Source organism: Cotesia typhae, unplaced genomic scaffold (assembly GCF_013202065.1).
Source record: "Cotesia typhae breed Kobodo isofemale line unplaced genomic scaffold, CoteBio_Ctyphae scaffold_91, whole genome shotgun sequence".
Taxonomy (NCBI): domain Eukaryota; kingdom Metazoa; phylum Arthropoda; class Insecta; order Hymenoptera; family Braconidae; genus Cotesia; species Cotesia typhae.
Genome location: NW_027423781.1, coordinates 143,748 through 158,183, shown reverse-complemented (window position 1 = coordinate 158,183; position 14,436 = coordinate 143,748). Strand labels below are relative to the sequence as shown.

General features: G+C 24.6%; 3 protein-coding genes across 5 annotated transcripts; 1 reads left to right on the top strand and 2 right to left on the bottom strand.

Moving 5' to 3' along the window:
• Window positions 1-383: 383 nt before the first annotated feature.
• Rpi (Ribose-5-phosphate isomerase) lies at window positions 384-1,698 on the bottom strand. The gene is made up of 5 exons (XM_074258425.1): window positions 1,468-1,698; window positions 1,341-1,401; window positions 1,160-1,275; window positions 822-1,097; window positions 384-743 (listed from the first exon to the last, which is right to left on the bottom strand). The coding sequence occupies exons 1-5, from the start codon at window positions 1,528-1,530 to the stop codon at window positions 555-557; spliced, it is 705 nt and encodes a 234-aa protein (XP_074114526.1). The 5' UTR covers window positions 1,531-1,698; the 3' UTR covers window positions 384-554.
• Window positions 1,699-2,021: 323 nt separating this feature from the next.
• Window positions 2,022-4,012, top strand: LOC141537651 (uncharacterized). The gene is made up of 5 exons (XM_074258773.1): window positions 2,022-2,035; window positions 2,100-2,461; window positions 2,525-2,890; window positions 2,965-3,067; window positions 3,873-4,012. The coding sequence occupies exons 2-5, from the start codon at window positions 2,186-2,188 to the stop codon at window positions 4,010-4,012; spliced, it is 885 nt and encodes a 294-aa protein (XP_074114874.1). The 5' UTR covers window positions 2,022-2,035; window positions 2,100-2,185.
• A 542-nt stretch (window positions 4,013-4,554) lies between these two features.
• On the bottom strand, window positions 4,555-13,893 carry Gukh (NHS actin remodeling regulator GUK-holder). 3 transcript variants are annotated; one of them, XM_074258751.1, is made up of 10 exons: window positions 13,222-13,893; window positions 12,002-12,477; window positions 11,168-11,436; window positions 10,913-11,094; window positions 9,217-10,843; window positions 8,432-9,140; window positions 8,111-8,368; window positions 5,446-5,761; window positions 4,884-5,382; window positions 4,555-4,806 (listed from the first exon to the last, which is right to left on the bottom strand). In XM_074258751.1, exons 2-10 carry the CDS (start codon window positions 12,294-12,296, stop codon window positions 4,687-4,689), a joined length of 4,275 nt encoding a protein of 1,424 aa, XP_074114852.1. In that variant the 5' UTR covers window positions 12,297-12,477; window positions 13,222-13,893; the 3' UTR covers window positions 4,555-4,686. The 3 variants fall into 3 exon arrangements, with proteins under 3 accessions (XP_074114852.1, XP_074114853.1, XP_074114854.1); XM_074258752.1 differs by lacking the exon at window positions 12,002-12,477 and having other exon boundaries at window positions 13,222-13,890; XM_074258753.1 differs by lacking the exons at window positions 12,002-12,477; window positions 13,222-13,893 and adding an exon at window positions 11,738-11,816.
• Window positions 13,894-14,436: the final 543 nt, after the last annotated feature.

Below are 14,436 nucleotides of genomic sequence, written 5' to 3'. Positions count from 1 at the left end.
TTTATAATTTTTTTATTATAAAATGTTGTTAATGCAGTAATAGGTAATAAAACAGTGAGAGTCAAATATAAAAACAACGTTTCTTAATTTAAGCCTGCTGTGTTAACGGTGTCATTTACTGTAATTCAATAATTTATTATTATAAAAATTTCATAAAATTTAATAAAAATAATAACAATCTACGATATTATAAATAAAAAAGTGAATAGGATGATATATGTCAGTCAAATAAAACGACAATTCACGTGTTGTAATACACGTGAATACGTATATAATATTATAATATTAATAACTATATACGTATGATGCTGTATATAATAATATAAAATGAGCGAGCAGGGGAGGCATGTGCGTAAAAGGATTTTGTACATTAATAATCTCTCTTTTGAATTAAATTGTATTTAAATTTTTAATATGTCAATTTCATTATTAATTATATAATATTGATCATTCAATTAACTTAATGATATACATACATTAGATAATTTTTTATCAAATGAATGTATATTGAATTTTTTTTTTTTTTTATTTATTTTAAATATAAAAATATAAAATTATTGTATTTTAACAGTACCATTTGGCATTCCAAAATATATTTTTTTAGCCATGTTAACAAATAAACCTATTTCAATAACACCAGGAATAAGCTTTATTTTATTATTTATAGTGTTCCATGATTCTTCCAAATTATCAGGAAAATTCCAATCTAATATAAAATTTCCATTGTCTGTAACAACTGGGCCCTAAAATAAATTAAATAATATTATTAATTAAAAATATTAATTTAAAATTAAATTAAAATATTAATAATAATATATTACAGCTTTAGCAATAGCCATACGAATTTTAACAGAACCACTATAAATATTTTGAATTTTATTTTTTATTGGAGCATAACCCATAGGAATAACTTCAATAGGTATTCCTTTTTTATATTGCTGTCCAAGTTTTACTGAATTTTTTGTATAATCGGCAATAATTATTAAATTATCTGTGCAAGATGCAACTATTTTTTCTTGTAATAAACATCCACCTCCACCTTTGATAAGTGTTTTGTCACCATCAACTTCATCTGCACCATCAATTACACAGTCCAACTAGATAAAAATAAAAAAAATCAATTATTTATGAGTATAACTTGATAGGATTAGTAGATTACCTTTGGATATTTATCGAGATCGCCAATTGTTAAATTATTGTCAATAATTAATTGACGAGATTGAAAAGAAGTTGGAACACAGACAACATTAATTCCATCTATTTTAACTTTTTCAGCTAATAAATAAAAAATAACAAAATATTATAATAAAAATCTATATTTTATATTAATAATTAATTACCAATTCTATTTACTGCATAAATAACTGTTGATCCGCTACCGATTCCAATCACACAATCTGACTGAAATTATTAAAAATTTATATTAATTATTCATTACACACTTATACAAACTTATTTAGACATTACCTTAACAAATTCGTCAACAGCTTTCAAAGCGGCTTTTTTTTTTGCTAATTCTAAAGGACTCATTTTTATTTTTTTAAATATATTTAACTCTAACGTGCTAACAAATTCAAAGTTTAAAGGTTATAATTATAATAACAACAATAAATACAATTTAATTTATGTATATACATCACTCCACGCTTCCCGTGAATAGTATTATGTCTATAGATATAGTAAATACGACATGATTATGATAAAATAGTAAAAATTAAATAATTCAAATTATATGCACCTAAAATTATCCGGCCACCAAAGATTTTTTTTTTTTTTTTTTTTTTTTTTTTTTTAATTTATAACAAATTTTTATATTGACACTTATGTTTTATATAATAAATTTTAGTTGTCAAAATTACTTTACGTTAAAAAATAACTTTTCTAATACCATGGCAAATACATTTAAATTTAAAGGTAAATAAGTTGATCATTATTCAAGTTAAATAATATTAATTTTTTTTTTTTTTTTTTTCAATAATTTATAAAATTTTTATTTTATATTTACTAGAATCTTGTAATGAAATTGAATGCAATTGTAAGTATATGAACTATAAAAGTATGCAAAATGTATATATTATAAAAATTTATCTAATTAATAGGTTGTAAAAAAAATAAAAACAATAAATCATCATCTGCAGCTACAGCAGCAATAACAACTGTTAATTTTTCTAATTTAAATGATAAAATGAAAAATGGATTGCATATGATAGAAAAACGTTATAGTTATTTAAATGAACGTCGACAATATTTAATTGAAAAAATATATAATATTGAAAAAATAATCCCATTATTAATGGTTTACAATACTATATCATCACATGAAATTTCAAATTTTATTGACACTATATCTCCTCTTGCTCACCATGATAATCAAATAAAAAATGATTCAAATAATTTAAATAATGATGATGATATTAAAAATTCAATAAAAAATTTAAATGACCAAGTTACCCAATTATACGTAAGTTTTAATTTTTTTTCAATATATAAATATTATACGTATGTTAATATTTTATTTATTTAGGATAAAATTATAGAAATAGAAATAGAGTATGAAGAATCAATTATGAGTCTTGAATCTTTACAAGCAATAAATCTTGAGTTGGAAAATAAATTGTCAAATATAGGCCAAAAAAATAAAACTCCTGAAATAGAAACTTTAGATAATTTATATTATATTATTAGCCAAGATAACACTGATGATAATAATAATAATAATAATAATAATAATATTTTAAATTGTTTGCAAAAATTAAAGCTATTAATTCAGGAAGAAATTCGACTTAAAAATTGCATAAATATTTTAGAAAAACGAGAAAAATGTTTCAATCAACAGTTAGATAAACTATTGTTTGTTCCTAAAGATATAAATATCAATCAACTTTCGCAAGTAAATGTTTTATTATTTTTTAATCATTATTATGTTAAATATATATTATTTATTTATTTAATCATTTGTTTCAGAAGTGTATTGGTAAAAATTGTAATAAACGTAGAGACAAAAAATCTATGGGAATTATTAAATCTCAATCTGATGATGATATTAATAATAATCAAGACTGTGATGGTAATATAGACATAGATAAATATTGTGATTGTTGTCCGTTGAGTAAAAATAAATAAAAATTATTTTCACGAAGAAATACAAGGTGAATAAATAAAACAACAACAACAACAACAACAACAACAACAACAATAAATTTAATTTAATAATTATAATCATTTTATTCTTTTACAAAATTCTATAATAGTTTTAATAAAATGTATATATTAGGTATTAAGCGTTGGAAAAAAAAAAAAAAAAAAAAAAAAATCAATAAGTAATCATATTAAAGGCATATTTCAATTATATATTTATAAAATATTATATTATTTTTTTATCTGTGTAATCAAATATAGATTATTTATTTAAAAAAACAACACGCGAGGCACTTTATGGCATCTAAAAGGCTATTAAAAATGTTATTACTTTTGCTACAATAAAAATTTATAAATAAATATTAATACTATAAAATATATATATATATATATATATATATATATATATATATATATATATATATATTGAGTATATATTTTTTGAATTTGATAAATATGTAAATATTTAAAAATACTATCTTTTTTTTTTATACTACTATTTATTAAGATTTGACTGATAGTATACGAATTGTATACATGTATAAATTATTTAAAAAAATTTTAATTATTTTGTTCATTAGCTTGACTAATTAGCTGCTTCAGCATTGGCTTAAATTTATTTTTAAAATAAATAGTAAATTTTTTTTTTTTTTTTTTTTTTTTTTTAATGCTAGTCAATAATTAATGATTTTAAAAATATAATGTGTTAATTTGATGAATAATTTATAGTGCAGTTTCAAGTGCTGATGTAGCGGTGGTATTTCGTGACACTGTAGAATTATTAGTAATATTATTAATAATCGCCGATGGTGTTGGTGATTTTCTAATAATTACATCAGCATCAGTATCTTTCGTAGGTCCTGATTTTATTTGATTTTTTTCATCAAATGTTATAATATTATTGTCAACTTTATTATTTGATAAAAATTGAGCTTTCAATTGATTATTACGTTTTTTCAATGATTCAGCTTCAAAGTGGGCTGATACAAGTTTCGAATTATTGCTATCATTATTTGTTGAATTGTCAAATTCAAAAAGTTTATTAGAAAAAATATTATCTATATTATTATTTTCAGATGATTTTAAATTATTTTTACAAAAGTTATTATCATTATCATTTATTAATGTTGCTGATGGTGATAAAGAGAAAGTAGCGGAAGGTAAAGTTGATAAAGGTGATGGGGAGGAGATTCTAAAAATTGTTCAATAGCAGTTTCTTCAGCAGCAACATCTTCAATAATTGTACAAGATAAAATATTGCTACGTGGTATTTGATACTTCCAAATAGATTTTTGATGATTATATGAATTAATATAATCATGTTTATTTATGTATGGATTTGGAAAAATTGTTTTTGCTGACCGCGTGACAAATATGATCCAGTTGAATTATAATTCATATATCGTTGATCAAGTGTTGATAAAGTATTTAATTTTTTAACTGTTATTGTACTATTAGAAATTATTTGTTTATTATTATTATCATTAATACCATAATAATTAACTTGCCTTCCAGTTCCTTTCGATAAATTTGATGGATTTGATAATTTTAATTGTTCAGCAGCTGACAAACTGCTTGATCTATTTTTGTACTTTGTTGTAATAGCAGTCTTTTAAAATCAAGCCGTGTCATCGCTGCAGCAGCTGTTTTGGTATTTTTTTGTGACATCTAACAATAAAAAAAAAAAAAAAAAAAAAAAAATTAATTTATTTATTAATAATAAATAAATAAATTTATAAATTTACCTCTTGATTAATGCAACTTGGTGATACGAATTTTTTTATACTATTATTAGTTTGTGATGATTCTGGACTCCAACTGTGTCGTGTACCTATTTTATTATTATCATCAGGTACATAATTACTTATATCAATTAACGAATCATCAATTGTTGTTGTTGATGTTGTTCCAACAGAAATTTCATTCTCATTTTTAATATTTAATTTTCGTTTTGATTTATATATAGCTGTGAATAATTCATCGTTTGACATTGTTTTATTATTTTTAACTAAACTATTATTCGATGATGAAGAATAAAAATTATTTGAATAATAACTATTAGAAGACGGTATTGGTGATAATGTTGAATGATTAAAAAAATCTTTACGTTCTAAACGTTCCAAACGATCATCAATATTTATTTTTTCAGACGGTTGATTTTCTTTAAACTTTTGAGAAAGCGGAGAAGATGTTGTAATTTGATTATTACCATCATAAGTATTCAAATTTAATGGCATTAAACACCTAAATATATTAAAATTTATTATTATTATTATTCTATAACTTAAATGAAAATTATTCTCTTACCGTTGAGTTTGATGATTACTTGCATATTTTTTTTTATTATCTAATATGTTGTTATAAATTTTATATTTATTATCTTGTAATTCTATTTGAGAATTATTTATCAAAGTATTACCAAGATGTCGTGTTATGTCTGGTGTAACAATCTCTTCTACAGATTGATGATGATGATACATTTCTTCTGATGATAATCCATCACTGTATTGTCTTTTTTTATTCGCTAATGATAAATTTTTATAATTAATAGTGCTAATATTATTCTTTTGATCTTGTAATTTTTTTTCTCTATGACTATCTTCATTGTGTATCCAATTAGTATCTATAACAAATAATTTTAATAATAATAATTAACTTTTAACCTATTATAATTTGCTATAATTTTATGTTAAAGAATAATAATAATAATGATTAGAATAATTATTTACACAAATTAAAAATAATTCAAGCATTTATTCATTATTACTGAAAAATTTATAAAATTTTATTTGTTAATAAATACTTTTTCTATGAAATTCTATATTATCAATAATCCTATTTTTCATGAGTTTATATAATAATTTTTTTTTATGATGGTTAGACGCAGCTTTCAATTAACACTTGATTACATGTAGAAAAATAATAAATACAAACTTACATGCTTAATACTCAAAATAATAACAATAATAATAAAACAATCAGATAACTGATAATGCATAAAAAAAAAAAAAAAATAAAAAAAATAAAAAAAAATAAAAAAAATAATATACCAGAACACAAGCAATAATAATTAAAATGGCAAGCGTCACAATTATTACTATATAATTAATATATTTTCCTATATATGGCATTTTTTTTTTTTTTTTTGTTCATCAGATAATAACATGAAAAATTATATTAATTGTATTTTCTTATTGGGTGAATTTAAATTCTACAATAAAATAAAAACATAACATTTTACATACTTTAGAAGCACAATAATTTACAGATTATATACAAAAGAAGAAAAGAAAAAAAAAAAAAACACTCATTCACATATCCATTAATTTTTTTTTTTTTTTTTTTTTTGGGCGGGGTTTTTTTAAATAAGCTATTTATTAGTTGCAAGCAATAATATTTATTATACTTAAATTAAATAATTAATTTTTTTTTAATATCAAGGCAAAAAAAAAAAGTTGCAAAAAGTATAGTGGTAAACGTCATGATACTAGTAACCTGTCTTTTTCTTATACTCTATTTGCTATGTTTTTTACTCTTTGGATACTTGATTCACATGTTATAATTTATTTTATATATGAGTAATAGAGAATTAGAAAATCATAGTGACTCAGAAGAAGACGATCCTGATAACTATGCGGATGGTGTTCCTTGTAGTGTTATTAACCCTCATCGCACTACAAAGTTACGAGGATAAATAGTATATACACCCCTAAAAACAATTTTTTATACTGTTGCCTTCCTACTATAGTTCAGAATTATCTGATTCAAAATCCCAGTTACAATTTAGATATGTCAATGATAATTTGTGTTGGTATTATACTGAATAAGCTGTGGGACTTATTCTTGAAAGAAGAGTCCCAGGTTAAAAAATCAACTATGGAGGCAGACCCACACTTTATCGATGCTCAAATCAATTGTGAACCTTGATAATAAAACACCCAAGCTAATTTAAACAAACAAACAAACAAAAAAAAAAAAAAAAAAAAAAAAAAAAAAAAAAAAAAACACGACTTACTACAAGTTCTATTAGTAGCGACAAAAAGAAAATATTTAGCCAACATTATTAAGTCTTACTATAATGTTAAGTAGTCAATGACAATGATAAACAAATCGCGCATATTTAATTAATTTATTGTTGATACTATTTATTTTTATTTTCAATTTATTGTATACTAATAAATGATTGACTGATGCAATTAAAACATTTATTACATTTATTAATAATAATTATGGTTTTACCATATTTCTGTATCATTACTTGAATATTTAAGAACTCGAGCTATTTCTTGATTTTTGAATTTATTAATACCAAAAATTGTTTTAGGTTTAGATATTACGGTATCAGGATAATTAATTCGTTCGTTTAATAAATCTTGTCGTAATTCTTCAGAAGCCGTACGTGGTATATTAGTTTTTTCCGAGGAATTTGTTTGATTTTTTTTAATAAATGTAAATGCATTGGCAATACGATAACTATCACTACGTTTTATTTTACGTTCATTATCTAATTCTAAATTATTTTGACGATTATGATTATTATTTTCTTTTAAATTATTTATCAAAGAATTATTATTGCTGTTATTATGATTATTGGAGAAGTTGTTGTTGTTGTTGTTGTTGTTGTTGTTGTTGTTATTGTTATTGATGTTATTATTATTATGATTATTAATAATATCATTATCAGATAATAATGAAAATGAAAAATGATTGTTATTATGAGAATAATTGATATTTACGGAAGATGATACTAATAAATTATTTTTATCGGTAATATTGGTGGAATGTGAATTTTTATGATGGCCTAATACTAATAATGAAGATGACGGTGATTGATTAAAATCGATGGAAGTTGTCATTAAATTTTTTTTGTGTTGTTGGTGATGCCTACTAATGGTAGAATCGATGCTATTGGTGCCATCGTGGTGAGTGCAAACAGTGCGATATACTAGTTCCATGTTCTTCAGTCTCTTACCTTCCTCCTTAATATTCTCCTCAATTTTAACTTTCTCAAGCTCTGCTGGTGTTGCTATTGATGCAATTGATGACTCTGATTGTTGCTGTTGATGCTGTTGATGCTGTTGATGCTGTTGATGCTGATGATGCTGATGATGCTGATGAGCCAAATTAACAAAAGCTCGAGGTTTAATTATACCTCGTGGTGATTCAGTATGGGATTTCTCATTTCGATTAGTAGCGGCAATTATTGGCGATGATTCTTTAATGAATGGACCTAAAAATTAAATAATATAAATATAATAATCAAATTTATTATTATTATTACTATTATTTTTACCTGGATTAAATGTAGTATGTGATTCCTTTCGTCTTTTAAGACTATCTGATGAATAAATAACTTTTCCTTGATAATCTAAAACAACTCTAGCGCCTTGCCGTCTTTTTCTTTCTAACGAGCAGTCAGATTTTTTTGGTAAATCGCTAAGACTAACGTACTCGGCAGATTCAAATTCATCTTGTAATAATTTTGATTTTTTTGATGATTGTGATTGTTGTTGTTGTTGTTTTTTACTTTCAATATTAGCATAAACTTGAGTAATATTTTTTTGACGATACCTGTCTTTATTATTTCTAAAATCGGCTATGGTAACATAGTCGCCAGAATCTTGACAAGTTTTTATTTTATTTTCAACATCAACTACACTTTTATTTACTAATTCATCATATGATACTGAATTAGTATTATGTAATTGTAATATTTTATTAAAATTTGGCTGTTGTTGTGATTGTTGAGCTTGTTCGTCATCTGAACCAGATGGTGTTATTACACACATGGATGGAATACGATTTGTACTTATTGCTGTTTTATTACGTAGGCGTTCTATTCTATCATAACCTTCAAGATCACTTGATTCAGAGTATTCTAATTCAGAGCAGGAGCGCGCTGTATAACAAGCTGGACTTGAAGCAGAAGCAGATTCCACTGGAGATGAGCATGTATTATGTCCACTGTCTGGTGAATTACCTCCATTATTTTGTCCGTGAACCTGTTAAATGATAAATTAATAATTAATAATTTAACAAATAAAAATTATATATATATATTAATTTATTAATTATTACCATAGCAACAACAGTCAAGCTGGATTTTCTTTCAGGTGGAATAGGAGGAGCGCCAGCCATTAAAGTTGTACAAACAGTACCAGCAGAGCTGGTAGTTGTAGACGTTGAACCACGTCCAAATAATTCATATTCATTTTCAACAAATCCATTTTGATTATTGGATGGTAATTGATTATGATTTTGATTACTAAAAGTGACAGTATCTACTGCTGCTGCTGCTGCTGCTGCTGCTGTTGTTGTTGTTGTTTTTATCGTATTTGTATTGAGTGTAACGTTAAAGCTATTATTAATATTAACATTAGCTGCTGCTAATTCTTCTTCACGTAATGTTTTTAATCCAGAATCCATGTGAAATGACGTATAATATCCTTCAGTATCACAAGAATAAATAGAACAAGTTTCACCTTCTGTTTCAAAATCATCACCTGGATAGGTAATGATATCTTGAATAATATCTGGTGTCAATGTACTGGCTTCTGATGTTACTGATGATGATGTTGGAGTATCACGACCTTTTAATCTACGTCCATGATTGTGTGACAATAATTTTGATGATGATGATGATGATGATGATGATCTTCCAGGTAAATTAGATGAAATTATTTCACTTCCAATACTGCTAGTTCGTCCACTTTCAGAAGATGCACTCCAATTACCAGAACTTGAATGTATAGGATCCTCCCGAGTATTGTTATTATTATTATTATTATTATTATTATTATTATTATTATTATTATTATTATTATTATTATTATTATTATTATTACCTTTTCTTCTTTCTCTTCTTAATACAGCACTTTCTCTCAATCTTACGTCATATAACATATTATTACTACTATTACCGTGCTTTTGTTGTTGTTGTTGTTGTTGTTGTTGTTTTATTTTTTGTTGGTGATGTGATTGATGAGAAAAGTTTCTGTCAAATGTATGCATTGTCGTCGCTGTTGATGATGATGATGATGATGATGATAATAATAATAATGGAATACTAGAAGTAGCAACACTATTATCATTTATATTGTTAATGGATGAAAAATTTTGTTTTATTTGATTTTCAGAGAGTTTCAATTCATCATCATTAGCATTTACTTTATCAACTACCATTAAATCTTTAGCATCATTATTTATATCAATAGCACTACCAAAATTACTGGTAGATTTAATATTTTTATCAATATCTGATGATTGACGACGCATAGATCGTAATCTTGATCTACCCCAAGCTTTAAATGCATCAAAATTCCATTTTGTTAATTCTGTATCACGTTCTTGTAATATATCTGTACTTATTGATCTAACACAACGATTTTTAGTTGATACGTCAGTTGATTTAGATTTATAAATTGTTTCTTTAATATTATCATCCTCATCATTATCCGTTTTTGTTGCAGATGCTTCTTGAATAATATTTTGCTTTATTTCTTTACCATCCGTTCCAGCAATTGTATTTCTACGTTTATTCTTTGATTTACCAATATTATGTCGAATTTTTGATCGTCGTTTTACAGTTTTATCATTATCTAAATTTAATTCAGATGTTATTTGAGCCATTGTTAATTTTTTTCGCATTGACATCCGAGCAAATCCTCTTCCACTAATATCAACAGCAACTATTTCCGCTGGGAACCTAATAAAAATGATGATAATGATAATAATAATAGAAATAAAAATTTTTAAATACAATAAAAATACATACTTTAATGCAATCACTTGAACTTGCTCTTCAGGACTTGGTAATTTATGATCAACGGCATCATCACCACTAAAATCACCAGTATCATTGGATTGAATAATTCTAGACATACAATCTGGTGGAACTGTTATATCTCCCAAAGCTTCACTCGAAGTCCATCTTCTTAAGTCGTCAAATATCGCTGGCTAAATAATAAATAAAATAATAATGATATTAAAATTGTTTTATCTTTTTATAAATTATAAAAATACAACTTACAACTCGAGATTCAATATCTAAACTTTGATCTCGTCGTCTTTTACCGAAAATTGGAGTACACAAAAACATTTCAACAGCAGTAGTATCATTATTTTCATTGTGATTTATTTTTAAATAATCCAAATTACGTAAAGCAATAACACTAGCTTGTTGATATAATTTTTTCAATGCTGCTGGTCTGGTTGTTTTAGAAAACAGTCCAGTAGATGGTTTTTGTAATGATTTAAAGTGTTTTTTTCTTGACGCAAAGCTGCTGATATCCGATTCCGCTGTAAATTAAACATTAAAAAATTTTTAAATTACTTTTAAAAATAATAATAATACCAAGTTAAAAGTTAATCTAGTTAAGACATTGAAGCCGGTCTAAGCTTTCTCTCCCCATGAAACTGGATACAACGTTTCGTCATAAGTCTTCTTTTATTTTTTATACATTTTATATTATATTTTATACATCAAATGTAAGTATAATAATGATAGTTATGCTAGAGAGTATATGTTTTTTTTTTTTTTTTTTTTTTAAGTTGTTACAAGTATGTGAAACGCACATGTATAGTGTACTATACTACTCACTTGGTCAGTTTTTCTTCACCACCATATGAGTAGCTTTTCGCGTGAGAAAACTATCAATGATTATCTACAGATATACACTGATAGCTATAATAAGGTCATCCGCATTGCAGAGGACAATCAACTTTTAAAAGTTACTAAAAATGTTAGTTAAAGTGATCAAGAATATTTAATAATAATAATAATAATAATAATAATAATAATAATTAAAAGAGAATTTTTTTTTTTTTTTTTTTCTATTTTTAATTAATTTATCAAAATACTTACGGACAGGTATTTTTTTGGGATCAATACTTGATAATTGATTATCAAGTTGATGAATTCTTTGGCGTAAAATTCCACTCCTATTGGCAACATCACCCAATTCATCATTGAGCCCTTGAAATATATCTTGAGCATTTGTTAACAACGAAGCTAGTTGTTTTAGAGTACATGCAAGGGCACCATTTATAATTGCTTCAAGCTCCGCACCAACAGGCCATATTTCCACGCAAGAATTGTCTTGCGGTACGTGCCCACGTCCAATGTACCGTGGCTCTATTTTACGTACAACAAACGGCATCTTCTTTTTTTATTTATTATTATTATTATTATTATTATTATTATTATTATTATTATTATTATATTTTAACAAGTAACAATTGTTAAACTTTTAATTGTTATTAATTCAAGCTATTGAGGCGACAATTATATTTAATTAGTCGACAATTAGATATACAATTAAGATAATTATCATCACCACACTAACAATTAATGAATAAATATATATCATGATTAATAATAATATAAATCTCATATTATTTCAGCCAATCCAATACTTTTAAATAAATATACTGGATAAAAGTTTGCATTATATCAATCTAATATTATCCTCCATTTTATCGAATTATTTTATATTGTAATTATAAAATTTAATAAAATAGTCAATATTTTTTATATCAAAAATAAATATAAAAAAAAATGATCTATGTACATTATTTTTAAAAATTTATTTCTATAAATGTTCAAGTATATTCCATTGAATCTTGATCAAAGATCAATAAATAAGTGAAAAAAATAAATTTATAGTTTTTAATTTTACTAAACATTTTTCCTCAGCTCACTCATAATTTGAAAATATATAATAATAATAAATTGTATAAATATGAATTACACTCGCGTATTTATGTATATTTAATTTTAAATTTGACATCGCGTCACATCAAATCGGATACTAAAAAAATTAAATTCGCTTTTTTTTTTTTTTGTTTTTTCTACAAACAACAACAACAATTATTTATATTTATATATACACTTGAGTATTGTGAAATTTAAAATTTTGTTTAACGGCTATACACTTTTTTACAATATTTAAAATATTGTAGATAATTTACTATTTATAGTATATGTAATTATGTGTCTAAGATATATATATATATATATATATATATATATATATATATATATATATATATATATATATATATGTATATAAAAATAGAACCGACTGGACGACCACCACCGTTGACAACACAACTCTGAGGTTTGAGTTTTATTTCGGCTGTCTGCAGCTACAACTTAAACTCTGCTCTATAATAAAATTTAAATCTTAACTGCTCTCAACTATATATATACATATTTTTCACTTGTATTCACAATTAAATTCTCCATTTAATTATTAAAATAATCAACAACTAATTGGGATTATCCATTATCACAACATTTAATATCCAACAATGTCTATCTTAGTCTGTCTTGTTCAGTTTTTTTTTTTTTTTTTTGTTTTATTTTTACTCAACTATATCCTTTTTCGTTTGTCCGTCTTTATACACTGTATAAAAATAATAATAATAATAATATTTTTCAATGGTCGCGTTATAGAACTCACTCTCGGTTACTTGGTTTTCAATTCTTTGAGCTACTCTCTTTATTTAATCTACTACTACATGTTCAATCTATCACCTTTTTACTTTTCCATGTATAGGTATTCAATATATATCTATACTTGTTAATTTATCCTTATGTGTATGTAATAATGTAATACTTGTACTACTTGTAGAGAGAGAGAGAGAGAGAGAGAGAGTAAGAAAAATGCACACTGTCATATTGGTTATCATGTATACACACAGCTACAGAGAATAATACTGGATAATAACTGGAGCTGAAGAGCTACAGCTGCTGAAGCCCCTATAAGCCTGTAACTCTATAGTATAGTATACGTATGAGTTAATAATTGTCAATTTACTAACTGTGTAGTAGTAGTAGTAATAGTAGTAGTAGTAGTAAGGTAGTAAGGGGCTCTCCATTCTCCAGTTCTCCAGCATTCATGAAAACCAATGAAAACGAGTATAAGTGGTCCATATGCAATACCCAAATACTTGGTCATGCGCGCGCAACGTAAATTAGTTTGGTGTCGCTGCACGCGTTGAGTGACGCCTTGAGCGGTATTTTTAATTATAAATTAACAAATTAAATTTTTATATAAAATTTAAATTTGGATATTTATCGAAATATTAATAAATATATAACAGAGCTAATTGATAATAAAAAATTTTAACGTAAGCTTGATTATCAACATCCATTAAAGTAGTGATTGGATGATAATACAGGCATGTAGGTCGATAAGAATGATACTATTGTGATATTATTATTCAGCCAATGGTAAGCAAAAATAAAATTTTTTTAAAATTATAATTAATAATATATTTACTATACAAAGAGTA